Consider the following 26,682-nt stretch of genomic DNA (forward strand, 5'->3'; position numbering starts at 1 on the left):
GCCAGATGTTTGCTGTAGCCGAGTTAAACTTCACCCTGCGCCCAATGAGAAAATACGAGCGCACCGAAGCATGGGAACAAGGGTTTATTTCTTACATAAAATGCACATTAGAAATTAAATATCAACAATCATTAATCTTTTAGCCATATCAAATGACACAGTGTGCAGAGAGTGCAGAAACCCGAGCAGCAGTGTCTCACTCTGCCAGGCTCCGGCGGCGTCTCTGATTTGGTAAGTGCTTCAGCTTCGAGATTGCATCAGACACGCAAGAGCTCTGTCAGGAATGTAGATCCAACATATAACAATAATAATACTACAAATATAAAATGTTTTCTGCAGCATAGAACCATGGCTTATAGTCAAGAACAGTCTGGCGATTATATTGGCATATATAGCAATGCAGGAAAAATAGACAGCACTCGGGATGCAAAACATCTGCATACACATCCTCCGTGCTACAGAATACGCATATATTCACGTCGAGAACACTGTTGGTCCACTTCGAAGGCCTGCAGAGGCAGATTTGGCCCTGATGACGACCGCACGGGGCTGGAGGAAAGAAAGAGTCGCCCGTTTCATTGTGCTGAAAGACCCGCATGGACGCACGCCTTCTCCCACCACGGTGCAGTTCCTACGATAAGGCGTTGGACTTTTTGTCCCGTCCCACGTCGTGGAAGTAAAGGTTGGCACATATGCATAGCAGGACAATTGAACACAGCATGTAGTAGATCAGATTGCGGAATTTAGGCTCCAGGTCTCCCTGTCTGTACCAGAAAATCTGATAGAAAGAAGACAGAAGCATTTTTAATCACTGAGGAAGTATCTCTTCACAGCCCACTTTATTACAAAAATCTATTATTTATTATTTAAAAAAAAATAGATTGATATCGAAGGTGATATTCATTTGGAAAACAGAGACCTGAAATTGTATTGGACTTTATGGGATTAAATAATAGTATCTTTATGGCATTCGTATGCATGTGCAAAGGGAAATGTTAACTTTACACTGAAACACAAGCTGCACTAATGAGAAATGTCTACAGCTCACTCGTCCTGCATCTTCCTGCAGCAGGATAGATTCATGCAGCGGTTTTACGTCCGCAGCATCGTAGCTTTATTCCTAACGCTGTTGAATTCCCAGCAGCTGAATAGATCTGCCATGTGTTTTCTTCATCGTTTATCCGAACTACTTCAATGTGTGCTTATAGTGTAAAGTTTATATGTACAGTCTTGGTTCTAGCTGTATGTGACACCGGAAAGGGGCGGGGTTTTACTGAATACATATTCTATGAAACTTGAGGCGAGTTACTCAGAAGTGGGTGACGTGTTGAAGACCCCTGCTCTAAACTTTATGATGTACGTGTTGCTGACCTACCAGAACCACCACAGAGCCGCACATCAGCACGATACAGACTGCAAAGAAAATGTTCAGCGGCTTTGGAGGCAGCGAGGGGAAGACGAAAGCGCTGATAATGGTCACCTGTGTGGAAAAGAGGAAATGTCAGGACTCGCCATTTCAAAATCCTTCTGACCAAACTGTAGAAGATAATTCTGTAGGACTTACTATCACTAGCAGAGATGCGAGTCCACCAATGACTAAATTGATAATCCTGTCCTGGAGGGGAGGAGATACAGATATAGAGAGAAGTGTGAGACAGAAGGAGTGAAAAATGTCAGCTTTCTCAAGGCAAGGATTTGATATTTAATAGCACTGTATCTGCCATGATGTCACTGGATTCATCAGCCTCCATATTTGGGCTTAAAAGAAATGATTCGGAAATAACGATGATGATGATGATATGAAGGTTTATTTCAGGTGTCTGTCGTTTTATTCACACTAATCGTTAATAACCTGATAGCATAATAGCGTGATAATCTAATTAATAATAATTGGTTAATGATTGATGCACTGATCCACATCATGCCCTTGTTACATCACTAGGTCCTGGCAGGAGAAATCAGCTCAATGTACAAGTATAGGATGGTAAAAATTTTAGTTAGGGCTTCATTTTTCAATGCCATGCATCGAGCAGACGGGCAGGAGGAAGGTAAATAAAGGAATTAAAATACTTAAGTAGCGAGATAAACTATTACAATGCTTGTGAAGACTTGATGGGAATACACATACATAAATAAATAAATATAAAAACATTAAATAATTAAAATAAAAGTATGAAATAATCCATACGGAGCAAGTTTGCTTGAAAATTTGTTTTGAATGATCAACGGCGAAAAATTCTTTGTGTAACCTTCCATCCAATATCTCCTTAAAAGGCCATACAGAATAATCCTGCTGTCTGATGACATTTAAATGCTTTGAAAAGGTTCGGTAAAACACGTGAGTGAGAGTCGTGAGTGACGTGTGCGATGTCGTGTCCGTCGCAAATTCACCCGAGTAAAAGGGCAAAAAATCTCCTCACTGAAACTGCAGACAGTTTAGTAGCTGAATAGAAGTAAATGAGGAGCAACTAAAACACCCTGAGAGCACGACAGCTGACTGGGAAAGCGTTCGAGACGAATAAAAAAGCATCATGGTGACTGAATGTCCTACCCGTGCTGAAGTCTCCCCGAACAGAGGTCTGTTATCCAGGCCGCTGGTGCCATACGTCCGCGTGGTGAACTCCTCCATCTTCTCTCCCGGCTTCCCTTCTCTCTTTCTCCTCCTGAGTGAAAGCAGGAACTACATACTCCTTCAGCAGCAGCACATCCTCAGACCTGAGCTCTCTGAAAAACAATCAGGCGTTTAACAGCTTTACGCGTGAAAGCCGACAGTCGATACGCAACAACAGCAAAGCACAGTGGATTCAATCCCTGAGTCTTTTATTCAGGCTCTTCAGGATCATGTGATTTTTTTCGAATCACAGAAACGAACTCCAAATCAAGCGTGATATTCAGAGGAAATTGCCATGATTCAAAATTTGACACAGATTTGGTCGAGACGTGTCGTGTGATGTCATCACAACAACCACCGTTCATCCCTCTTCTATTCACGTGTGTGGAACGTGAGTACAGCCCTTACAGAAGGTCATTACATGTGTGTGTCTTAAAACCAAGCTGTAATGAAATAAAATAAATAAATAAAGTAATAAACTGAGTAGTAATAAAATAAATAAATAAAGTAATAAACCGAGTAGTAAATAAGTAACATCATAAATAAAGTAATAAAATAAAGAAATAAAATAATAAGCCAAGTAGTAAATAAATAACGTAATAAAATAAAATACATTTTAAAAGAATGTAATGAACCAAGTAGTAAATATGTAAAGTAATAAATAAAGTAAGTAAGTAAGTAAGTAAATAAATAAATAAATAAATAAAGTAATAAACTAAGTAGTAAATAAATAAAATAAATTTAAAAAATTTAAACCAAATAAACCAAGTAATAAAAAGTACTAAAAGTAATAAAGAAAAAGTAGTTTTCTGCAAAAAAAAAAAAACAAAAAAAAAAAACAACAACAAACAAAAAACACCACATCACAAACAAGTATTTTTGGCCACAATGATTCCAGAAATAAATTTAATCCTGGAGAGACTGAATATTGCTCTTATACCACAATAAATTAGCAATAGTTACATGTTTAATTTGTGATAAAATGACTTGCTGATGTTAGAATTGTTATCCATTTCTAGTTACAGTTTATGTTGTGGGTCGTTTACGAAACAAGATATCACTGACGTTACATACCTGTTCTTGATGTTTTTTTTCTCTCTTTTTAAATTATAATAAGTATAAAAATGATAATTAATATAATACTATTAATTATAATAAGACACAGTTTGTCATGTTAACCGCTCAGATTGTCCTCATTCCTGAAGACTTGTCAAAAAAAATCACAGCTTTACAGCTTTTTTCATTGCGTAATTCTTTCATTAAAATTTTATAGTGAATGTTTTTTGGTGTTTGGTTAAGAAAAAAGAAATGTCATGACAGACAGAAAATGAGAAAACAAGAAGTTCAGCCTGGGGCTCCAGAGGAAAGCATCACACAAAACCACAAGAGTGTCATGTGAGCGGCTGATCTGAGTCAGTAAGAGTAAAAGTCTGACTAAAGATTTTTGTCATGGTGTAAAAGTCATGTATGTGAAGGCAGGATAAATGGGAAGAGTAATTAATGAAAGAAAGAAAGAAATCACAGAGAATTGCAGCTTTAAGATAAAACCATGCAGGTAGAACTTACCTTGGAAAGAAATGAGGCGGAAATTTCTTTCATTTATGATTAAACTGTTTCAGTTTCAGGTAAAAAATCATATCTTCTGAAAGCAGTGAATCCAGGAAAGGAAAACCTGCAGAAGAGTAAAAGATGAGAACTAGTTCCATTTACACATCCTGTCCCATTACCGTGCCATCAATGCCACTGCTTTAAGGTGTGGTTTTATTTTCATTTCCTTAACTAAAATAGCTCACGTGTTCTTAGACAGTAAGCCACATTACTTTCTGAGACTACTGTTTATGTCATTTCATTCAGTTATTCATAGATTTCTAAAATAAACATTCTCTAAAACTGTTTACATTTATCTAAGAAAGGCTTGAAGGATTTTTTCCCCCTACCCGTATTCCGACTCCTGCGCTGTGACTGGTCAGAATAGCTCGCTCCTTTCAGCCTTGAAGTTATACAGAGCCGCGAGTAAGAGCCGACCATTAGCCAATCCAAGAACAGGAGGCGGGACTTTCCGAATGCGGGTAGACAAAAAACAAAGACCACGGCTGAAAACACATCGAAACTACATAACGTTAACAAGCTAAACAAACGCGCTAAAGCTGAGCCACAAAAACAGAATGATTAAAAACATGATAAGTGTTTAGCGGGCACTTACTCAGGAGAGAAAACCGCTTTAATAAATTAAATCAGGTTTTCTGAGGAAGTGAGACCACAATAAACCTTCGTTATCCTCAGGGGTAAAGTGCAGCAGCATATTATCGGGTACGTATGCAAATGAAAAACAAACGGATATGACGTAGTCTTAAAGACACAGGCTGTGTTTTGATAGATAGATAGATAGATAGATAGATAGATAGATAGATAGATAGATAGATAGATAGATAGATAGATAGATAGATAGACAAGCAGACAGATAGATAGATAGATAGATAGATAGATAGATAGATAGATAGATAGATAGATAGATAGATAGATAGATTTGTCACAGAATATTCAGTTTGTTTTAAAAAGCCTTGTTTTATTCAGATGTAGGGAAAAAGTCAATGACAACAAAATCATATAAAAAATCTCTTCAGATTCTTTTTTGATAAAGAAAATAATGATACAGTAAAGTCTATAACAAATAGCCATATGAACATACTTTGTTAAAATGATCAGATTTACACAGCTTTAAATCACTGCCTTGACTGAAGGACTGTATTGTACAGGGTTAAAAGGATGAGATGCACAAATACTACTACTACTACTACTACTACTGCTAATAATAATAATAATAATAATAATAATAATAATAATAATAATAATAATAATAGCAGTTTTCCTGCTTTGTCATGTATGAAATGTCTTGTTCTAATTCACAGGCACACAATAACACAGATTATCTATCAGCTTGCAGAGCTTTGTTAAAAATCATAGAGGGAGAGAGTGCGATCCAGAAGAAGTGCCAAAGCAGGTGGATTAAGCGGGTCAGTACGCATACACCTTGACTTTGTGCACATCTCTGTCCTCACATTCCCGCTTTCTGCTATAGTAATAAAAGGTGTTGTCTCTGCGCTGAAGCTTCTTCACGAACCCTGTCTCTGGCCAGCGGTCAATCTGAAACAGCACAGAAAGATTTAAGGACAAGTTAGAACCAATAATTATAACAGATCTTCATGGGTATCCACTGGTCTCCTGTATGGTGGATTAATATGCACTTAAATGTGTGGGGTCATGTGATGGACTATCGTCTCATTGAGGATGTATTTCTGCCCCCCCTTGACGTCCACCATGATGACCCTGACCACGATAAAGCACTTGAAATGAGTGCAGGATGTGTGTATGATTTTGAGTTGATAGAGCGAGATAAATCCAGGTGCAATCACATCACCTCCACTTGTTTAATTTGCCTGTACTCCAACTCATCCCTGTAGCCTGCCTGCTGAAACCTGTAGAGATTCTCCACCTCATCTGTCCAGTGCCTCGCTCGGCTCATGGACTTGGGCCGGGCATTGGCATCCAGGACATCTCTTGCACAGGACATCTCTTTCGCTCAGCTCTTTTCCTGGATCTTGAAGATTATTGAAACTGGAAATAAGCAAACAAACACATAGATCTCATAGATAGAGACGATGTCCATGGTTATACAAGAGCTACACAAATAAATTGAATACAATAAAATAAAATAAATAAATTGAGTAGATGATCCAGGTTACATCTTATTATCATTCAGCCCCCCCCCCTTACTCCATGTAACTAACTAGCTGATAAACTACTAGTCTAACTACTTACTTTGTTGCTGAATCCGTTAATTAAGACTTCCAAATATCAAAATTGATTGTATTTAGTTATTAATAAGTGCCAAAAACGTATCCTGTAATGGATATTCACCAGTCTTCAACATGAAGTGCTTGTTGTTTATCGTTTCTCAGCAACACTGCTGTCACTACAATCTGGTCCAGGGTTAACTGGTTGGCCAACTCTAACTGATCCCGGAGTTTCCTGTCTTTTTTGAGCAATAAACGTTAAGGACTAATGCTGTATTTCTTCTAAACTGAACCCTTTATGCGTTTTAATTATTATTTTCTTCTTGTTAATGTTTAATGCGTTCGCTTTTTTGACGTCAGGTTAGTCTTTAAAAGAGCTAACGTCGATAAATGAACCGTGTCAGGTTTGTTTATAATCACTAGATGTCGCTCTACCGTCCTGTGCTTTAATGTTGCCAGGTAGGTGAATACTCCGCACGCCAGTGAGCAGCTGTTTTTGAGGGTTTTATTGTTAAGGACATTAACAATAATGACAATAATTAAGACATTTACTATCTGCTGTCCAAGGTGCTCTCTTATTTATTTTTATTCTACATATTTAATAGTAGCAGAGAAGCGTTCAATTGTAGGCCTAATCCTTGTTTATGTCAATATCTAACAATGTTCTTTATTATTTCTAATACTATTCCTAATAAAAGAACAGCATTAGGAAATTTTGCTTTTCTTTTTCCTTTTTTTTAATTATGTCACGAAGGAAACTAAAAAACAGTACAGTGGTGTGATTCAGCTTAAAATCTAATCAAGTCAAGAAGCTTTTAATTGTCATTTCAACCACATATAGATGACACAGTACATAAATGAGACAATGTTTCTCCAGGACCCTAATGCTACATAAAATAACATAAAGTCATATAGCTACAGAACAAAAACAACACCAAAGAGCCATGGACAGAAAGTTGTTCTAGCTACATAAAGTGCAATTTGTGCAACCTGGTGCGAACAGTGCAAGACAAAAGACAGTATAAACAGACAATACAAAAACAACACAAAACAGTACAGTACAGGACACAGCTAATATTACTAACCCGAAGGTGATTATTTACCAAAAGTAGTATGTTCTCAAGTGTTTTATTCCTCTGATATCACAGCAGCATTCCAATGATGTTGCAGAGCATCCATGTGAAGTTGGTTCCTGTTATCATTTACACTTTAACCTCTACAAACAGTCGTTTCCTCTCCAGCATCTCTTTTGTCTTTCTCTTGAAGATTCCATTAACGTTCAATACACATCTCCTCACCACAAAAGTTAACCATATCACTGAGTACATGCTTTCTTTATTAACCAACAACACATTGTAAAAAAAAAAAAAATCTGTGGATTATTCAATTTAGAATATCTAAATTGTGTCCTGTTCAAGTTAAAAACGATAATGTATTAATAATAATACATAATATTATTTATCATTATAAACTCATAATAATGAGTGCATTAATATAAACCTGTGATTTGAAGTGCAGGCAGAAGTATTATATTTAAAACAAATAATAATAATAATAATAATAATAATAATAATCATAATAATTCAACAATGTTGTGGTGTACTATATTATATGATTTTTTTAAATGATATTAATTAATATAATCATTTCAAAGTGCAAGGTTAGAGATTAAAGTCTGTGTGTATGATGTTCAAAACCGTGAAGCTTCAGGATTGAGGTGATTTTTGGTGCCGCAGATCTGGCAACCCCGCTCTCCTGGTTTCCTGGTATGGCGCGTGTTTGTGTTTCATGAGTTTGAGATCAGACTAAACGTGTGAAGGAGATGTTTGCAGAAAGTCCTGGTCTTCTTTCTCAGCTTAAACCTGTATATAAAAGCTAGGTATTTAAGTTAACTAAGCTAGCACCGGTGTGAGTAAGGTCAGAATGAGTTCCTTCCCTGGACGGATGAAGGAATATCCATCCATCTCTGTTGATAGATTTGACAGAGAAAATCTACACGCCAGAGCTTATTTTCTGTCTCACTGTCACAAAGGTAATATTTCATTAAAAGTTTTCAATTCTTTGTGCTTACTGTCTCAGATATTAAGTGTTGATGAATATCATCAGTGTAACATTGTAAGTGTCTTCTGCAGATCATATGAAAGGACTGAAAGGACCTTTACTGAAGAGAAAATTAAAGTTTAGGTAAGAAACTCCAAGCCTGAACACATAAGCTTTATTTTTAATATATAAATTTCTGTAACATCTGCTTTAATACTGGTTCAAGGGAATGACTCTAGCCTCTGTAACATCTGATAACAGGAACCGACTTGTCTCCATAGCATTAAATGTAACTATAAATGGATAAAAAGTACATCATGTCATTTTATAATAAATAAAACATTGTTACTGTTTTAAATCAAGCCACATTGCATCACATAGTTAAAGATTATGTTCCTGTATCAGCACTTACACCAACTGTGTTATTCATTACTTAATCAATGACTTTATATTGTTGTTTGTTGTTGTTGTTGTAGCTTAACTGTGAAGTTGTACTGCTCATTTGTCACAAAGGAGCTCCTACTCAACAACCCAAAATATGAATTCTGGGAAAACCGCATCGTAAGTTACAGGAAAATGCACATTTCTTTGATTAAATCTATTTTATTTATAGATCTGCTTACTCTCAGAAATGATGTGATTCCAGGTGGCTCTTGAATTGGACAGTCCGACACACATATCACTGACTGATGAAGTTACAGGAGAGGTGAGCTCAGACATGATGCGTATCTTTGTCTCCGTAGCTCCTAATTAATAACTAGCATTTATTAATATAATAATAATATGTCATAAAGAAAGTAACGAGAAAGGATTTTGAGGATGAAACTAAATAATCGTTTTTAATCTTAATTTAAAAATATAATATGTTTACCAGCCTTTTTAGAAACATACCCGTAACCCCTCTAACAGACTGTACCTTCTATTTACTGCTGAGGCTTATATAGCACCGTCCTAATATTGTGTTGGTCCCCCTTTTGCTGCCGAAGGAGTCCTGACCCGTCCTGCACTGTGTATTCTGACACCTTTCTATCAGAACCAGCATTAACTTCTTCAGCAATCTGAGCAACAGTAGCTCGTCTGTTGGATCGGATCACACGGGCCAGCCTTCACTCCCCACGTGCATCAATGAGCCTTGACCGCCCATGACCCTGTTGCCGGTTCACCACTGTTCCTTCCTTGGACCACTTTTGATAGATACTGACCGCTGCAGACCGGGAACACCCCACAAGAGCTGCAGTTTTGGAGATGCTCTGATCCAGTGGTCTAGCCATCACAATTTGGCCCTTCATCAAACTCACTCAAATCCTTACGCTTGTCCATTTTTCCTGCTTCTAACACATCAACTTTGAGGACAAAATGTTCACTTGCTGCCTAATATATCCCACCCACTAACAGGTGCCATGATGAGGAGATCATCAGTGTTACTCAATTCACCTGTCAGTGCTCATAATGTTATGCCTGATCAGTGTGTGTGTATATATATATAGTGTAGTGTTGTAGTGTGTTAGGATGTAGTACACTCCTATTACATATTTCAGTCTCATGCCTGAGGTATGTTGTGTAGCCAGGAATCCTGGGAGAAATAACATATGAATCTCACTACTTATAGTGTTATAGTGTAAATATGTTCCAGTTTCATTAATCGAATGCTTGTCTTGTGTTCTCAGGTGGAAGACGTTGTTGTGACGTTGTTGCCGGCTGGACATTGCCCTGGATCTGTCATGTATGTACTTACTGTACTGTTTAGCACTGCTAATCAAGTCAAGCATCATGTAATGGAAAGTCAAGAGAGAAAGAGAAAAGAGAGGCTAGTGTCAAACAAGCTGCTACTCAACTGCTGTAAGTGAAAACAGTAACTCAGTTGTTCCACATTGCCAGATTGTCAAGGAATGAAATGTGTCAGGATGTGCGGGTATTGAACAATAACTTTGGCCTGGAAACAGTAACTTTTGTAGTGTTTTATTCCTTATTGAATTACACTACTGAAGCTTCAAGGCACCATCATTACCGTAAACACTGGACTAGGCAGGACTCAAAACTCAATCGATGCTCATTTGAATATTCTCTCCATCATCACTAAATTCACAGATACGTGTGTGTGATGCTCTACTTGTCACCGGGTTTCTGTTCTGTGCATATTTGTCTTCCTGCAGGTTTCTCTTTGAGGGGGCTCAGGGCACTGTGCTGTACACCGGAGATTTCCGCCTGGCTGCTGGAGATGCTGCGAGGATGGAGCACCTGCACTCTGGAAACAGGTGTGAAGCATTGCATGTAGTTGTGATGTGACCCATTTCCACCTCCTCCTCATGCTTCCTGTTGCTGAGGCAAAGGCAGGTTTTTATAGCACAGAAGTGTGACGTATGTACGAATGCCATGCCAGAAAGCTCCAGGAGAAATATGTGATACAAAATGGGGAAGTCCAGCTCAGTGGTTAAGGCGTTGGACGACTGATCAGAAGGTTGTGAGTTCAAGCTGCCATTGCTGGGTCCTGGACCCTCAACTGCTCAGTTGTATTAATGAGATAAATGTAAGTCGCTCTGGATAAGGGGATCTATGAAACACTAAATGTATAAAAATGCAATTTAAGGGCTAGCTTTCAGGCCTTTATTTAATTTCTCCTTGGACAGTGATTGCATTTCAGTGTGACATGACTGCAACACACTGATGAAAGGGAAGTGAAATGCAGTCAGATGTGGAATAACATTCACTTCTGATACTTCTGAGTTTTTCAGTTAAGAGCAAAGGGTTAAAGAGATCCGAAAGTTGGATCTCTGTGTAATATCCTTCATTCGGAAATGCTCAGCTGGGTCATGTTCGTTTTTTCTGAATGTGGAAATGTGCAGCAAGTAAGTTAGATGTACTGTGTAAAGTGACTCTGTTCCATGCTCCTTGTTGCAGAGTTAAAGACATTCAGAGTGTGTACTTGGACAGCACGTTCTACGACCCCAGGTTCTATCAGATCCCGAGCAGAGTGAGTATATTTAAACTGCCCATGTGGTACAGTTATATGGTCAGGAGCAGAAGTTCGCACCCCTCAAGTTTTCTGACCATATATACATACATACATACATACATATATATATATATATATACTGATCAGGCATAACATTATGACCACCTGCTTAATATTGTGTTGGTCCACCTTTTGCTGCCAAAACAGCCCTGACCCGTCAAGGCATGGACTCCACTAGATCCCTGAAGGTGTGCTGTGGTATCTGGCACCAAGATGTTAACAGCAGATCCTTTAAGTCCTGTAAGTTGCGAGGAGGCCCCACCTCTCAACTTACATGTCTTAAAAGGACTTACAGGGCCTAAAGGATAGTTTTGATAGATACTGACCACTGCAGACCGGGAACACCCCACAAGAGCTGCAGTTTTGGAGATGCTCTGATCCAGTCGTCTAGCCATCACAATTTGACCCTTGTCAAGCTTGTCCAATTTTCCTGCTTCTAACACATCAACTTTGAGGACAAAATGTTGACTTGCTGCCTAATATATCCCACCCACTAACAGGTGCCATGATGAGGAGATCATCAGTGTTACTCACTTCACCTCTCACTGCTCATAATGTTATGCCTGATTGGTGTGTGTGTGTATATATATATATATATATATATATATATATATATATATATATATATATATATATATATATAAAATATATATATATATATATATATATATATATATATATATAGAACTACCTGTTTGAATGCAAACCTTCCAGCTCATCAGAATGAAGTCTTCAGACAGATTGTGGTATAAAGGAAAATAACAATGATGTATGGTACAGTGTATCACTGAGTTACTGTTAACACACTGAAGCCGATTAGTGACCTCCTCCAGCGTTTCCTTACAAACAGTCTGCCAACAATTACAATTTTTACTATATTAATAGGCAACTTGTCGCATAGTTAGACTTAGTGCCGTGTATCATCCATGAAAATAATCGGTCTAATGGTCATTTACATTATAACAGCTTTTTCTCTTACTCATGAAGTTAGAGCTAAAATAATAATAATAATGAACACCTTCTGACTAATCATATATCAGAATTCATTCTCTTATCTGTAAATCTTAACACAAATGTTAATTTGTATATATAATTTCTCTGTATTTATTTACATACTTTTGCATTCAGCTACATCCATTTGTTGTTATGGCCACATTAATAAGGTTCTCTCAGTACACTCACATACAGTATCTCCTTACACTGTGTCATGTGTAGGAGGCTTGTCTGACTGGTATCAGGAAGCTGGTTCAAGACTGGATTTATCGGAGTCCGTACCACGTCATCTGGCTGAACTGCAAAGCAGCATATGGTTATGAATACCTCTTCACCAACCTGGGGCAGGAATTTAATTCACAGGTAGTAATCATTAAGAAATAAAAACATCATCCATGAATCAGGTATGTGAGTAAACATTTAATATTGTTGTATTTCTAAATCATGATTCGAATCTCTGGGGTTTTGGTGTAGGTCCATGTGAACAGCTTGAAAATGTTCAGGCAAATGCCAGAAATCCTGGACCACGTGACCACAAACAGAACAACACAAATCCACGCCTGCAGGCACCCCAAGGCATGTTCCACTTCCTGCACTGCTGAATGTGCACCGCTCTCTGCAGCCGAACGCTTCAATATAATTATTTTCTGCTTGTCACAGGACGACGAGTTGTTCAGGACGAACAGACTGCCGTGTGGCTCTTTAGCACCAGATGGTACACCACTGCGCATAATCAGCATCAAACCTTCCACTATGTGGTTTGGAGAACGGACCAGGAAGACCAACGTCATCGTCAAGTACAGTATCTATCATCTATAATATATAATATCATCTATAATATAGGATACCATCTTTTTAAAATGACACAAAACTTTCCTTAACCTAGGTATAATTAATACGTACAGTATACCATTATGTGCAAAAGTTTGTGCACCCCACAACAAATCTAAGCTCTTATTATATATAAGCATTATTATAACTCCACCACATGCCCATGTACTGCCTTCTTCTAAGCTTAAATCATCACAAAACATCTGTTTATTTATTTGCACATTTTTATTTCATGGTCACTTGGTAAACAAGGGTGTGTAAACTTTTGCACTGTGTAGCGAGGGTCTAGGTTCATGTACTTGTACTGGTTATAGTGTACAGATAAAGATTCAGAAGAAACCTAAGAAGTATCATGAAGAAAACAGACATTATTATCAGGGGGGGCATTAAGACCTGGCCCCGGGCCTATGAGTTACTGCTTTTTTGAACCCCACCCCACTCTTAAGTAGATGACATTTTTACCTATGGAAGACTTCCACATGTGTGGTCATTTCCAGATTAGACTAGAACAAAGTGAAGACTGAAGAGTGATTGGTGGATGCAGACATCCTAATAAGGTGCAGAGATCGCTTGATCACTACTGATTATGATGAGGGAAGAGAGTTAACGGAATTAAAGATGCATAAATGAATAAAAACTTTACTGTGCCTTTTCAGGATGGGTGAAAGCTCCTACAGGGCTTGTTTCTCTTTTCATTCCTCATACTCTGAGGTAAGAAAGATTTACACGGTGATTGGACGTTATGTTTGTGATAATTCCACCCAATCAGTGTACTGTATATTCTGTACATACTTCTATTATCAGATCAAGGATTTCCTCTCCTACATCAACCCTGTTCATATTTACCCTAACGTCGTTCCTCTGGGCCGCACCGTAGAGGACGTCTGTGAGCTGTAAGACTTCATACACACGTTATCAACGAATTCTTGTAAAACTGATTGCTTGCCCCGATCCTGAGAAAGCATGTTTCTTTATTTCAGGCTGAATCTTATGTGTAGAAAACACTCAGAAGGAGCTGAGGTTGTCTATAAGCCTCTTGGGAAGCTGAAAAGAGGCAGAATAAAGTCCACTTCACAAGGTATTACACACAGTTCTGTCATTTTTTGTATCAGTAGCATCATGTGTTTTGCCTGTTATCTCGTCTGAACCCTAATCAATGATTTTTCATCCATATATAGAAATTTGGGTAACGATAAACTAATGAATTGGTCAGAAAGGACAAGATGAGAAGACAAGATGTGTCGCTTATCCCATGGGTTTGTTTAAAGTAAATTATTAATATGAATAAATACTCTCTATATATCATGTAATCTAGCCATGGGGGTCACAGTCCAGTGACTTCTGTGCCGGTCCCAAGCCCGGATAAATAGAGAGGGCTGCATCAGGAAGGGCATCCGGTGTAAACCCTTGCCAAATTTAATAATGCAAATCGTCAGTACTCGATTCTCTTCGAGGTTCTCTTTGGGAGTGACACGGTTGGACAGGATTAGGAACGAGTACATCAGAGGGACAGCTCATGTTGGACGTTTGGGGGACAGAGTTAGGGAGGACAGATTAAGATGGTTTGGACATGTTCATAGGAGGGAGAGTGAGTATATTGGTAAGAGAATGTTGGACATGGAGCTGCCAGGCAGGAGCCAAAGAGAAGGTATATGGATGTAATAAATGAGGATATGAAGCTAGTGGGTGTAAGTGTTGAGGATACAGAAGATAGGGATAGATGGAGAGAGATGATTCGCTGTGGTGAAAAGAAGAAGAAGAAGACTCTCTATATATCATGTACTAGGCAAGATACTCCTCTTCTACTATAGAAACCAAAAAGTAAAAAATGTACAGAGGAATATTTAGTTTACTGTTTTTGTACATTCATGCTCACCTCTTAGCTGAAAGACATCAAAAGTTTTCTGGAATTCATGGGATATCAATACACATTACGTATCATAATTCATTTTAAATAATTTTCCTTTCTGTATTCAGGACCAAAACTTTCTTGACCAGATTTCATGCTGAAGAATAACAATAGAGTTTTATAATCTTATAATATTCATGCTACAGTTGTATCTTTTCTTATTTTGTCCTTCTGTCATCCAAAGATCAGATGTTTATCAAGGCTGCAAAGTTACACATATTTGTAACTAGAATGTAAAAATTCCAATATAGGAAAAAACTTAGCTAGATATTAACTGTGATGTAAAATGAAGCAGTTCACCTGTTGGGTCCTATGTGGAGCTTCAAATCAAATTGAAGTCATTAAGTCATTAAATTGAATCAATTCAAATCATGCCCTGAGTGTATCGTTTACGCTCCTACTATATAGACACTGGATAAAAGTTGTGTTTATGTTTTTGTGTCCCAGGCTCGGACACTGATGACGAGCTCTTTGGGGACGTTGCTGTAACACCAATGAGAAAGAAGCTTGCTGTGAATCTGGAGAAAGAGCGCCACAGTCCGGAAAAATCCGAACTCGGGGACACGGAGACGCAAACTCTCCCACAGCTGCAGCCTTCGCTTCAGACATCCAACTACATGGACTGCACAGAGTCCAATGATGACGATGATGATGATGATGGTGGTGATGATGAAGGTGATGCAGAGAAGGAGGAGCTTCCTGGAGATGCTCCTTCTTGTGTGGTTATGTCCCCGCCCCCTCCAAAGCCGGCTCCGCCCAGCTGGAGTTCGTTCTTCACGGCAGAGCCGGTGGGGACCGATGACAGCTGTGAGCTGGAGAACAGTCAGAACAGCCAGACTCTGTCTACTGACCACACAACGTCACAGTCCCCAGAGCTCTTCAACGATGACGACGAATCCGAATCAGTTCACGTGACTTCCTCTCAGTCAACGTACGTATCAGAGGCGGCTTTAGAGAGCCTCAGTCAACTCGACACTGAGCCTGTACAGAGGAACATCGTGCACATTGGGAATGACGGACAGCCTGATTTGATTGACAGTCATCAGGACCAGTGTGATGTCACAGATCACACAGAACCAGCTTCAGATTCTCAGGTGTCCTCTGATTTTGATCTCCCGCTGACTCCGGGCTCAAAGGCGCCGCAGCCTGAGGAGCTGAAGGAGCTGTACAAGAAGCTGGCTGCTGGAGAGGATGTGACCAGCAAAAATCATCAGCAGGGTTCGGACTGATTGTGGCCAAACCACACAGAATAAAACGCGCCTTAAAAGTAATCGGAAAAAGAGAGAGTAATAATGAGTTTCTGATCATAAGCTGACCATTCCATAATAAATCTGTGGATAAATTGAAATACTACAGTTTATAATTAATAAATAGTAAGATACAAACTAGCGTGAAACACAGGTGGGGAAGATGTTGCTCAGGAAGAATGTATGCAATTGCCTTAAATATTTACATTCAGTCTTAATTGACTTATTTTTTACATTGCAGCATCGTTGAATTCTCAATTCCGATTGGTCAGCTGTTGATCAGAACTAATAGACAGTATGTTTTAATACCTTGTCGTTTCTAGAGTGACATTTTCCACAGGGAGTTGTACAGCAGCCACTGCGTATAAACTGATGGAACGATTGTGATACTTTATACGAGGTATGGAGGTTAACGTTTACGGAAGGAGGAAGTCTCCAGTTCCAGCACTTTGTAACAGCTTTCAGTTACTGGAGAATCCTCAGGGCTTCCAGTTTCTTGATGACATGATAAGCTGTGTGTTTTTGTGGTCTTATTACATTCAAGAGAGAGGAGGGTATGGTGATGGCCTCATCACAGCTGCTAACAGGAACAGGCTCTTTTTATTCCTAGATGCTCCACAACATTAAAGATAAGTGTAAATCCTTTGCATTTCTGGCAACTGAGCAATTAAGGGTTAAGGACCTTACTCAGGAAGCTAGCAATGGCATTTTGGTCGACCTGGGATTCAAACTCACAACCTTCTGATCAGTAGGCCAATGCCTTAACCACCAAGCTGCCATATCATATATGAGCGCTTCAACTTCAGTTAGTCAGAGTAACTCTGCTTTGGTTCAGGCTGCATCACATTACACCATCTCTGATTAGTTTCCTATTAATACCCTACATGTTTCATTCCTCCCTTTAACAGTGTTCATGCTGTTTTGCTGTTCATATTCATTCTACAACCATCTGACCTCACTGATGTATAAAAGTCTTATCTTCTTGACTGATTTTATTTTTACATTACATATCGGCTAGACAAGCCTCCCGGTGGTCCAGCAGCAGGATCCCGTGCTCTTATTGCCTCGGCCCGGGTTTGATTCCCGGGCAGGGTGCTAACCCAGCTACTGAAGAATTAACTCTCAGTGCCGGTCCCAAGCCCAGATTAAATAAGAGGGTTGTGTCAGGAAGGGCATCCGGCGTAAAACCTGTGCCAAATCGAAACATGTGGCCCTGAAACAACAAAGGCTACACAAAGCTTAGATTAATCCTTTAACAATAATGAACATTCCTTAATACAGCTCATCACATTGTAACTCATCATGGCTGTCATTAGAAGCATTTGAGTAAAAACAAAAAGGCCGGAGTCGAGTTCAGAAAAAAACAGCAGCTTTTGTATTTCATCTCCAGAGGATGCGTTTTGCCTCATTCCCTCCGTTACATCTGTGTGACATAAGTAACACAGCTACTAGAGCTCTGTGTTTCTGGTGTGTTTTGGAGTGTCATCAACTTGATGAAATAACTTGTTGAAATAAACCTTTAGAAATGTTTATTGCAGTCATGAAAACCTCCTGTATCTCACTGAAGACACTAGCGACACAATCTTTTGTTACAAAAGTACAGACTTCACATGTTCTTCTGTTCCAGTTTTAACTTCCATTCACCAAAACCTCACTATTCGATTTTTATTGTAAACCTGCTCTGTACACTCCTGCTTTACGTTCAAAATAAACTCCGAACACGTGGTATAGTCTCCCTGCGTCAGTCATCATGCGAGACCTGCATAAACATCCTTCTAACCTCCTGCTCGAGGGTGATGGTATCAGCAAACCACACGCATACGTTACGCCGCCTTTAGAATAAAAACACCAACAATACATCTAACTGCAGCTGCTAGACGAATGTATGCAGTGAGAAAATGGTAAAGGTGTTTCCTGGTGTTTGTGGAAAAAAAAAAAAGAAAAGTTGATCCCATCTGACAAAAGTGTCTCTGACAACACTTTAGGTTTCTCTCAGGAAGAGTTTCTTGTGTAAACAGGTTGTTATGGACGGATGTCTCTCAGGTTGTAATTAACATTTCTGGTACATTCTAGCATACGTTAACGATGGTGCTAGAAAGTGCCGAACTATTATCAACAATGTACCCAAGTTATTTCCCCCTAGTTTTTTTGAACAAAAGTGTGCAGTTATTTATGGACATGTTTAACCTTTTAACCTCGGATCGCTCGAGCATCATGTGGTGTGTTTAATCTATTCGTTCTGATATTTACTGTTCTCCAACTACATTCGCATATATAAAGATTTGTAATGAACCAAAAAAAATATTTTTTATTGATTTTAAGGAGATATTCGTTTAAAGGAACATCAAGTTTGTGTTTTTTTTTTTTTTGGAATGCCCAGGGTTTTTCTACAGAGCCTGTGTATTACAGCTGCTGTGGTTTACACGTTAATATAGTACAAGATGAGTGTATGAAGGTTTCCTATGATGCTGCTGCAGCTGTTTCTATAGTAACAGCCTCGGATCTGCCGCTGCCTTGCTCTGTACAAGTGACGTGGAGTGAGCCGTCCCTGAAAAAGACGCACACATACGGCTTCAGTAAAGCAACACGATGCACTACTGCTGTGCTTCTTCTTCTTCTGCATGCAGTCTAAGGAATGAAGGTGTTTACCTCTTCATTGTAACCACTGTGATGATATCATGCATCTCCTCCTTAGGTTCAAGGTCCCTAAGAACAATCTGCAGGACAAAAAAAAAGATTAAACACATTTATCACAAATAGAGAGCTGGCATGTTATAGCTTTAAAGATGGTGCTGGTATAAGAGACCTGTGCTAAAGGTTTCTGGGCCTGGTAGAGCTCAAGACACACTGACGCCAGGCTGCCGGGACCCTGTAGTGTGTGCTGGCGACGGGCAGGGAGGGGCGTGCCTGATGGAAACAAAACGGTGAAGATGTCCACACCAGAGTCGTCCACTTCCTGTGAGATAAGAGGATCAGGTGAGTAAGACTGGGAATCAACAGCACGCATGATCCTGACAGATAATGTTTCCTTTAGTGTGCGAGTTCGGAAAAGAGAAAACCTGCATAATAAAGTGTGACTATAGTAGGGATGTCCGGTCTTATCTGCAAAGGGCCGGTGTGGGGGCAGGTTTTCACACCAGTCAAGCCACACCTGAGTCCACCTGTTTAATCAGCTTGGCTTTCAGTAGATGCAGGTGTGGCTTCTGATTGGTTGGAATGAAAACCGGCCCTTAACCAATAGGTCTGGACACCCCTGCTGTATAAGGACACTGTTTGGAATGAATGAGTGAATAAATAAATAGACATCATGGACATTCATGTGACACACAAGACATTTCGGTTCCCTGTTATTTACAGTCACGCTTGTTAATTCCTTTTCAATAACTAGTGTTTTTCCACTGAGTCACAGCCACTTGGTGTTGTTGAGGAAATCGCGGAGGCAGATGGACAGAGAAATTTGTCCTTTTTATTGTCCGACTCCTACACAGGTAGCGCGTGTTAGGGTAGCGAAAAAGATTAAAATAGCATGAAGACTCTTCATTTAAATGTGGTTTGTTGCATGCACCAGGTTTAGCCAAATATGACAAAGCTGGTCATTTCTCCTTCAGTGTAATGCTCTGGTTACTAAGTACATCATTCAAGCGAAAGGCATATATACGAAGAAATACATAGGATTCCTGACATTCTTGCAAATATATTCCATGTTTTGCTGAAGTTATTGCTGATAATTATGTACAGATAAATCAGAAGCCTTTTTCAGTCTTTGTAGCATCAAGACTTTTGCTCCCCACTGATACTGATACGATACGGCTACAGTGCAACTACAGAATAACCGACATAACATTATACACCAATCAGGCATAACATTATGACCATCTGCGTAATATTGTGCTGGTCCCCCTTTTGTTGCCAAAACAGCCTTGACCCGTCCTGCACTGTGTATTCCGACACCTTTCTATCAGAACCAGCATTAACTTCTTCAGCAGTTTGAGCAACAGTAGCTCGTCTGTTAGATCAGATCACACGGTCCAGCCTTCGCTCACTACATGCATCAATGAGCCTTGACCGCCCATGACCCTGTCACCGGTTCACCACTGTTCTTTCCTTGGACCAGTTTTGATAGATACTGACCACTGCAGACCGGGAACACCCCACAAGAGCTGCAGTTTTGGAGATGCTCTGATCCAGTGGTCTAGCCATCACAATTTGGCCCTTCATCAAACTCGCTCAAATCCTTACGCTTGTCCATTTTTCCTGCTTCTAACACATCAACTTTGAGGACAAAATGTTCACTTGCTGCCTAATATATCCCACCCACTAACAGGTGCCATGATGAGGAGATCATCAGTGTTATTCACTTCACCTCTCACTGCTCATAATGTTATGCCTGATCGGTGTACCCGTCCAGAATATTTCAATTTGAGCTAAATGACTGAAAGCCCCTACACCATTTGAAGTCAGTGTTTCACTCTCACCTTGACCAGGATGTCACTGGCACAGCAGTCCACAGTGATGGAATCCTCATCCAGGTCCAGGCTGTCTTTACCCACCAGGATTCCCGCCTGCATGGCTGCACCCACCGGGATCACCTCGTCTGGAGGAATTGAGCAGAGCAGCTCCACGTCTGGGAACATGTCTTTGATCATCTGCTGGAGTTTGGGAATCTTTGCAGAGCCTCCGCTCAGGACCACCTGCAGTACAGATTACAGGGTTGGTGCTCAAGCCCTCCATTTTTTTTAATCACTGCTTACACGGGTAAAAGCGACTGAAGAACTGCATTTCAGAGCCTTTTTGTTGTTGGAGCAAAGAAAACCTTAAAAGGAACCTATGTAGGAACCTATGTGTCTACAGGGTTCCTGAGCGATGTATAATGAGTCAATATCGCGAGGGATGGCACAGTAATGCTCCCCTGACACAGGGCTATCATGTGCTCCTGTGACCTCATGTATCTGGAAGAGGGGAGACAGAAAACTCAGATCTGTGTGACACAGAGGCAGGAAATTGGTTGTGTCACTTTCTATCAGTGCTAACGTGAACGTAACCTTATCTTCACTCTTTCTGACTGTCCTCCAGCACTGAGCAGCTCTTCCTCCAAGGAGAACATTATACACTCAACAAGTACTTTAAACATGAATATCAGCAGCATCTCATCAGTCATCCTATTAAATATTTTTTCCTGGATAATGTTTTTTAGTTTAATTAGAAGCCTTTAGATTTACTCCTGGCTCCCCCTGGTGTCCGTTACCTTGTTGACGTCTGAGGTGGAGAGGTTGACTTGCTCCAGGAGTTTTCTGATTGGCTGCATGCTCTTGCTGAACAGGTTTGAGCAGATCAGCTCGAAGCGTGCTCTGTGAAACACAACACATTTCCATCTTCATGGTGTTTGAATGTTACACTGACATGCAGGTGGAGCGAGTGCTTTACCTGGACACGTTACAGTCAAAGTCCATGCCGTCGTAGAGCGAGTCTACGAAGCAGTTGGAGCTGCCCAGTGTAGAGAGACTGTGTTTGGCTACATCAGCGCTGTTCATCAGCTTCATCATCGCCCTCGGGTTCCCACTCACGTCTTGCTTATGCAGCCTGTGGACACACGCAATGAGCCTCGGTGTGTGCATAGACACACATGTAGGCACTCACAAAATGAGCTCCAGTACACGCACGCTCTCACACACACACTGACTTGCTCGCTCACACACACACGCTCGCCCGCTCAAACACACACACTCGCTTGCTCAAACACACACATGCTCGCTCACACACACACACGCCCTCTCTCTCGCTCAAACACACACGCTCGCTCGCTCAAACAATCACTTGCTCAAACACACGCTCGCTCTCTTTCACACACGCTCTCCTTTTACACACACGCGCTCTCTTTTACACATACACACTCTTACACACACACCCTCCTTTTACACACGTTCGTTCTTTTACACACACAAACACACTCTTACACACACATACGCTCTCTTTTACACACACATACGCTCTCTTTTACACACACATACACTCTCTTACACACACACACACTCTTACACACACACACACTCTTACACACACACACACACTCTTACACACACACACACTCTTACACACACACACACACTCTTACACACACACACACACTCTTACACACACACACACACACACTCTCTTTTACACACACACACTCTCTTTTACACACACACACACACAAACACTTTTACATACACACACACACACACACACTCTCTTTTACACACACACACTCTCTTTTACACACACACACATTCTCTTTCACACACACACACACACACTCTCTTACACACACACACACTCTCTTACACACACACACACTCTCTTACACACACACACACACACACTCTCTTACACACACACACACACACACACACTCTCTTACACACACACACACACACACACTCTCTTACACACACACACTCTCTTACACACACACACACACTCACTCTCTTACACACACACACACTCTCTTTTACACACACACACTCTCTTACACACACACACACACACTCACTCTCTTACACACACACACACTCTCTTTTACACACACACACTCTCTTACACACACACACAAACACTTTTACATACACACACTGTTACACACACACACACACACTGTCTTTTACACACACACACTCTTTTACACACACACACACTCTCTTTTACACACACACACATTCTCTTTCACACACACACACACACACTCTCACACACACACACACACTCTCTTACACACACACACACTCTCTTACACACACACACACTCTCTTACACACACACACACACACACACACACTCTCTTACACACACACACACACACACACTCTCTTACACACACACACACACTCTCTTACACACACACACACACACTCTCTTACACACACACACACACTCACTCTCTTACACACACACACACACACACTCTCTTACACACACACACACACACACACTCTTTTACACATACAAACACACACACACACTCTCTTTTACACACACACACACACACACACACACTCTTTTACACATACAAACACACACACACACTCTCTTTTACACACACACACACACACGCTCTTTTACACATACAAACACACACTATTTTACACACAGACAATATAACTTACTTTTTGAACTCGCCTGCCAGATACTGAGCCAGAGCGTGTGTGAAACTCTCTCCTCCAGTGCTGTGGTCAGTGTGTGTGGCGAGGACTCGGTACATCCCGCTGTTCACCTCCAGAGCCGTCACACTCAGTGACGTGCCGCCGAGTTTATACACCAGCACATGGCTTAACAAAAGCAGAGGAATAAACATCAGCTATGAACTAAAGCTTCTCGTTTCATGCCATTATGTTATGCCATTATACACAGTGTGCAGTGAAAATGAAGCGGAAGATATTTTAATGTGTGAGAACGTGTTAATTACCCCGAGTTAATAAATACATAAACAACTCATTTAAAACAGTGAAGTTTCATACTGGCCAGAAAACAATAGTTCATTTGTTTATACTGCAGAATTTTCTGATAACTGCGGCTCTGACTACAGTTTCAGCCACAAGGATAATATCAAACATGTTCATTCTAACAGGTCTGATTTCTAAAGTAATTTACGCAGGGTCTTTTACATGCATGGTGCCATTTTCTGTGAGGAGACAAAGTCTCGCCGAGTCTCTACCTCTTCCCTGACGGAGAGTCCTGACCGATGCCGTAGGCCAGGAGTGCGGCGGATGGTTCGTGAATCAGACGGAGGACGTTAAATCCGGCTCCTTCTGCAGCTTTCCTGAAACAAAGTGTTGTGACACATGCCATCACACCGAGCTCTACGGTAACACCTATATAGATACAGCATATTTTTAATTTATTGACCAGTACCTCAGTGCGTTTTTCTGCATCTCGCCAAACTCGAAAGGCACAGTGATGACGGCGTCTTTAACATCAGAACCCAAAGCTGACTGAGCAGTCTCTGGGCACACACACCGGAAAAAATTGTTTTCTTTAAGTCACAGACAATATCTTTCCAAAAGTGAACCAAAGTTTCGGACTCTTCCACGCCTATTAGAGTGAAACTGATTCTTTTGGTTCGTTTGCTATTTGGTTTGGTGTTACACAGCACATACTGATGGGCATGACTGATGGGCAGTGGTGGCTCAAGTGGTTAAGGCTCTGGGTCGGTGACCTGAAGATCGGGGGTTCAAGCCCCAGCACCGCCAAGTTGCCACCATTGGGCTCTTGAGCAAGGCCCTTAAAACTCTCTGCTCCAGGGATGCTGCATCATGGCTGACCCTGCGCTCTGACCCCAACCTCCAAGGATATGATATATACAAAAAAAGAATTTCACTGTGCAGTAATGTATATGTGACAAATAAAGGCTATTTTTATAAATCTAGGGCTGACAGTGTATTTACATTCAATACAAAATACAGCAATGCTAAAACACTACACTTAGTGTGTGTAAAAATCACAAAAATGGCCAGAGCAGGGACAACAAAGATTCACTGAGAGCTAACTGATTAGATAATAATTCTATAAATAACTTGTTTTGTGTATTATGTCCATGTTAACCGGTCCAAAGATTCAGATCACAGCATTTCTGGAGCACTTGAGCTTTATTGGGCTCAATATTCACAAATACACTACAAAAAAAACAGTGTTTGATTCACTTCCTGTAGCGAGTCGACTCAGAGTCAAATTGCTCAAAGGTTCATTTGAAGACGCTTTTTAGACTTTGTGTTTTAGTCCACACTCGAGTGTGACTGCTATGTAAAGGGCCACAGTGAGGAGAACAAGGAACCATGGTTCCATTAAAACCAAACAAACGCTTTGTGAAAGCAACGTCAGAACTCAGTCACGTACCTTTCATTTTGTGGAAAATCAGTTTGGCTACATCTTCAGGGGACACGCACTTGGTGGTCTCCCCCGTGTCCAGTTCATACATGGGCACATCCCCTTTGTTGATGATCTGAAGGTTGCGAGAAAGACCACCACCACCAAAGGATAATGTAATACATGATGTGTTTTGTGTAAAATGTTCCTTCCATCAGAAATAAGATCAGAAATCTACTTACTGTACATTTGCTTTCGTCTCTGTGTGCCTGAACCTCTGGGTCATCGTAGCTGAAGGAAAAAATGTTCAAATGTTTTTTTAACCATCACACATTTTTAAAGATCTTGGATCACAAGACAAGACAACACTGAGGAAAATTAAATGCAGTAAAGCATGGTTTCTGCCTCTGAATGGTAACCTAACACAGTAAACATGGATCACATTCCTGAGGGTGTGCAAACTTTTGCACTCAATCGTAAATAAAAATGGCCGGTGGGGGTTTATGGTGGTTGGAAGGAAAGTGTAATTGGGTGCTTTAACAAAAGGTCATCTGTCTTGACCAATAAGATCCAGTGTGAGATTCGATTTTGGGGGTGGGTGGGGGTAACAGAGAACGAGACGTACCGTCTGCCAAGAATCTGCTTCACTTTCACCACAGTATTGGCTGCGTTCCTTATTCTGCCCTGCTTCGCTGCAATACCAACAATCTGAGGAAAATAGCAAGAGAAATAAGAGAGACTATTAATGTGTGTTCAGTGTATTTCACTGCAGTCAAATCTAAACAAGAGATCAACTAGAACATGGCAACATAGGTAGTATACATAATGCACGTAACTATTAGAAGACTTGGAAAAACAAAATGTCGGCTCCAGAATTATTGGCACCCTTTAAAAAGACAAAATTAAGTCTTTTCATCTCATGCAGAAAACAAAAGCATATTAATTTATTCTACAAAAAATGATTAATCATTTCATACACCGATCAGGCATAACATTATGATCACTGACAGGTGAAGTGAATAAGACTGATGATCTCATCATGGCACCTGTTAGTGGGTGGGATATATTAGGCAGCAAGTGAACATTTTGTCCTCAAAGTTGATGGAAAAATGGACAAGTGTAAGGATTTGAGTGAGTTTGACAAAGGGCCAAATTGTGATGGCTAGACCACTGGATCAGAGCATCATGTGAATTTCCCTTTGGGATGAATAAAGTCAGTCAGTAAGTCAGTAAGTCAGTAAGTAAGTAAGTAAGTAAGTAAGTATGTATGTATGTATGTATGTATGTATGTATCCATCCATCTATCCATCCATCCATCCATCCATCTCCACCGGGGTGTTCCCAGTCTGCAGTAGTCAGTATCTATCAAAAGTGGTCCAAGGAAGGAACAGTGGTGACCGGCGACA

The 26,682-nt window shown here is 40.3% G+C and overlaps 4 protein-coding genes across 6 annotated transcripts in view; 1 reads left to right on the forward strand and 3 right to left on the reverse strand.

Annotated features, from left to right (window-relative positions):
- Positions 1-69: 69 nt before the first annotated feature.
- tmem243b (transmembrane protein 243, mitochondrial b) lies at positions 70-4,944 on the reverse strand. 3 transcript variants are annotated; one of them, XM_058416555.1, is made up of 7 exons: positions 4,815-4,944; positions 4,549-4,704; positions 4,178-4,283; positions 2,552-2,724; positions 1,565-1,615; positions 1,376-1,480; positions 70-778 (listed from the first exon to the last, which is right to left on the reverse strand). In XM_058416555.1, the coding sequence occupies exons 4-7, from the start codon at positions 2,627-2,629 to the stop codon at positions 632-634; spliced, it is 381 nt and encodes a 126-aa protein (XP_058272538.1). In that variant the 5' UTR covers positions 2,630-2,724; positions 4,178-4,283; positions 4,549-4,704; positions 4,815-4,944; the 3' UTR covers positions 70-631. The 3 variants fall into 3 exon arrangements, with proteins under 3 accessions (XP_058272538.1, XP_058272539.1, XP_058272537.1); XM_058416556.1 differs by having other exon boundaries at positions 4,549-4,666; positions 4,815-4,940; XM_058416554.1 differs by having other exon boundaries at positions 4,549-4,721; positions 4,815-4,921.
- A 218-nt stretch (positions 4,945-5,162) lies between these two features.
- On the reverse strand, positions 5,163-6,790 carry meig1 (meiosis/spermiogenesis associated 1). Its single transcript, XM_058417495.1, has 3 exons — positions 6,431-6,790; positions 6,030-6,226; positions 5,163-5,755 (listed from the first exon to the last, which is right to left on the reverse strand). Exons 2-3 carry the CDS (start codon positions 6,180-6,182, stop codon positions 5,627-5,629), a joined length of 282 nt encoding a protein of 93 aa, XP_058273478.1. The 5' UTR covers positions 6,183-6,226; positions 6,431-6,790; the 3' UTR covers positions 5,163-5,626.
- Positions 6,791-8,158: 1,368 nt separating this feature from the next.
- dclre1c (DNA cross-link repair 1C, PSO2 homolog (S. cerevisiae)) lies at positions 8,159-17,104 on the forward strand. Its single transcript, XM_058417128.1, has 14 exons — positions 8,159-8,437; positions 8,538-8,589; positions 8,922-9,006; positions 9,092-9,151; positions 10,113-10,168; positions 10,599-10,700; positions 11,344-11,416; positions 12,674-12,814; positions 12,926-13,027; positions 13,112-13,248; positions 13,939-13,993; positions 14,087-14,175; positions 14,263-14,360; positions 15,639-17,104. The coding sequence occupies exons 1-14, from the start codon at positions 8,329-8,331 to the stop codon at positions 16,418-16,420; spliced, it is 1,941 nt and encodes a 646-aa protein (XP_058273111.1). The 5' UTR covers positions 8,159-8,328; the 3' UTR covers positions 16,421-17,104.
- Positions 17,105-18,726: 1,622 nt separating this feature from the next.
- hspa14 (heat shock protein 14) overlaps positions 18,727-26,682 on the reverse strand; it is an 18,660-nt gene continuing 10,704 nt past the window's right edge. The window contains exons 3-14 of the mRNA XM_058417129.1: positions 25,902-25,984; positions 25,519-25,567; positions 25,307-25,412; positions 24,326-24,416; positions 24,129-24,233; positions 23,581-23,742; positions 21,863-22,018; positions 21,684-21,786; positions 20,914-21,129; positions 19,245-19,394; positions 19,088-19,155; positions 18,727-18,986 (exon numbers count right to left, since the gene is read on the reverse strand). Of these exons, the coding sequence (XP_058273112.1) occupies positions 18,899-18,986; positions 19,088-19,155; positions 19,245-19,394; positions 20,914-21,129; positions 21,684-21,786; positions 21,863-22,018; positions 23,581-23,742; positions 24,129-24,233; positions 24,326-24,416; positions 25,307-25,412; positions 25,519-25,567; positions 25,902-25,984 (1,377 nt within the window). The 3' untranslated portion in view covers positions 18,727-18,898. The remainder of the gene's footprint in view (positions 18,987-19,087; positions 19,156-19,244; positions 19,395-20,913; positions 21,130-21,683; positions 21,787-21,862; positions 22,019-23,580; positions 23,743-24,128; positions 24,234-24,325; positions 24,417-25,306; positions 25,413-25,518; positions 25,568-25,901; positions 25,985-26,682) is intronic.

This window comes from Hemibagrus wyckioides, linkage group LG19 (assembly GCF_019097595.1).
Source record: "Hemibagrus wyckioides isolate EC202008001 linkage group LG19, SWU_Hwy_1.0, whole genome shotgun sequence".
Classification (NCBI taxonomy): Eukaryota; Metazoa; Chordata; class Actinopteri; order Siluriformes; family Bagridae; genus Hemibagrus; species Hemibagrus wyckioides.

Excerpts from the sequence above, each read along its gene's own strand:
- tmem243b (XM_058416555.1), bottom strand. The coding sequence starts at position 2,629 with ATGGAGGAGTTCACCACGCGGACGTATGGCACCAGCGGCCTGGATAAC. Across the intron at positions 1,616-2,551 it reads TCGGGGAGACTTCAGCACGG|GACAGGATTATCAATTTAGT; the intron begins GTAGGACATTCA and ends CCTCCCCTCCAG. Across the intron at positions 779-1,375 it reads GCGGCTCTGTGGTGGTTCTG|ATTTTCTGGTACAGACAGGG; the intron begins GTAGGTCAGCAA and ends TCTTTCTATCAG.
- meig1 (XM_058417495.1), bottom strand. The coding sequence starts at position 6,182 with ATGTCCTGTGCAAGAGATGTCCTGGATGCCAATGCCCGGCCCAAGTCC. Across the intron at positions 5,756-6,029 it reads GGCAAATTAAACAAGTGGAG|ATTGACCGCTGGCCAGAGAC; the intron begins GTGATGTGATTG and ends GTGCTGTTTCAG.
- dclre1c (XM_058417128.1), top strand. The coding sequence starts at position 8,329 with ATGAGTTCCTTCCCTGGACGGATGAAGGAATATCCATCCATCTCTGTT. Across the intron at positions 8,438-8,537 it reads TCTGTCTCACTGTCACAAAG|ATCATATGAAAGGACTGAAA; the intron begins GTAATATTTCAT and ends TGTCTTCTGCAG. Across the intron at positions 13,249-13,938 it reads AAGACCAACGTCATCGTCAA|GATGGGTGAAAGCTCCTACA; the intron begins GTACAGTATCTA and ends GTGCCTTTTCAG.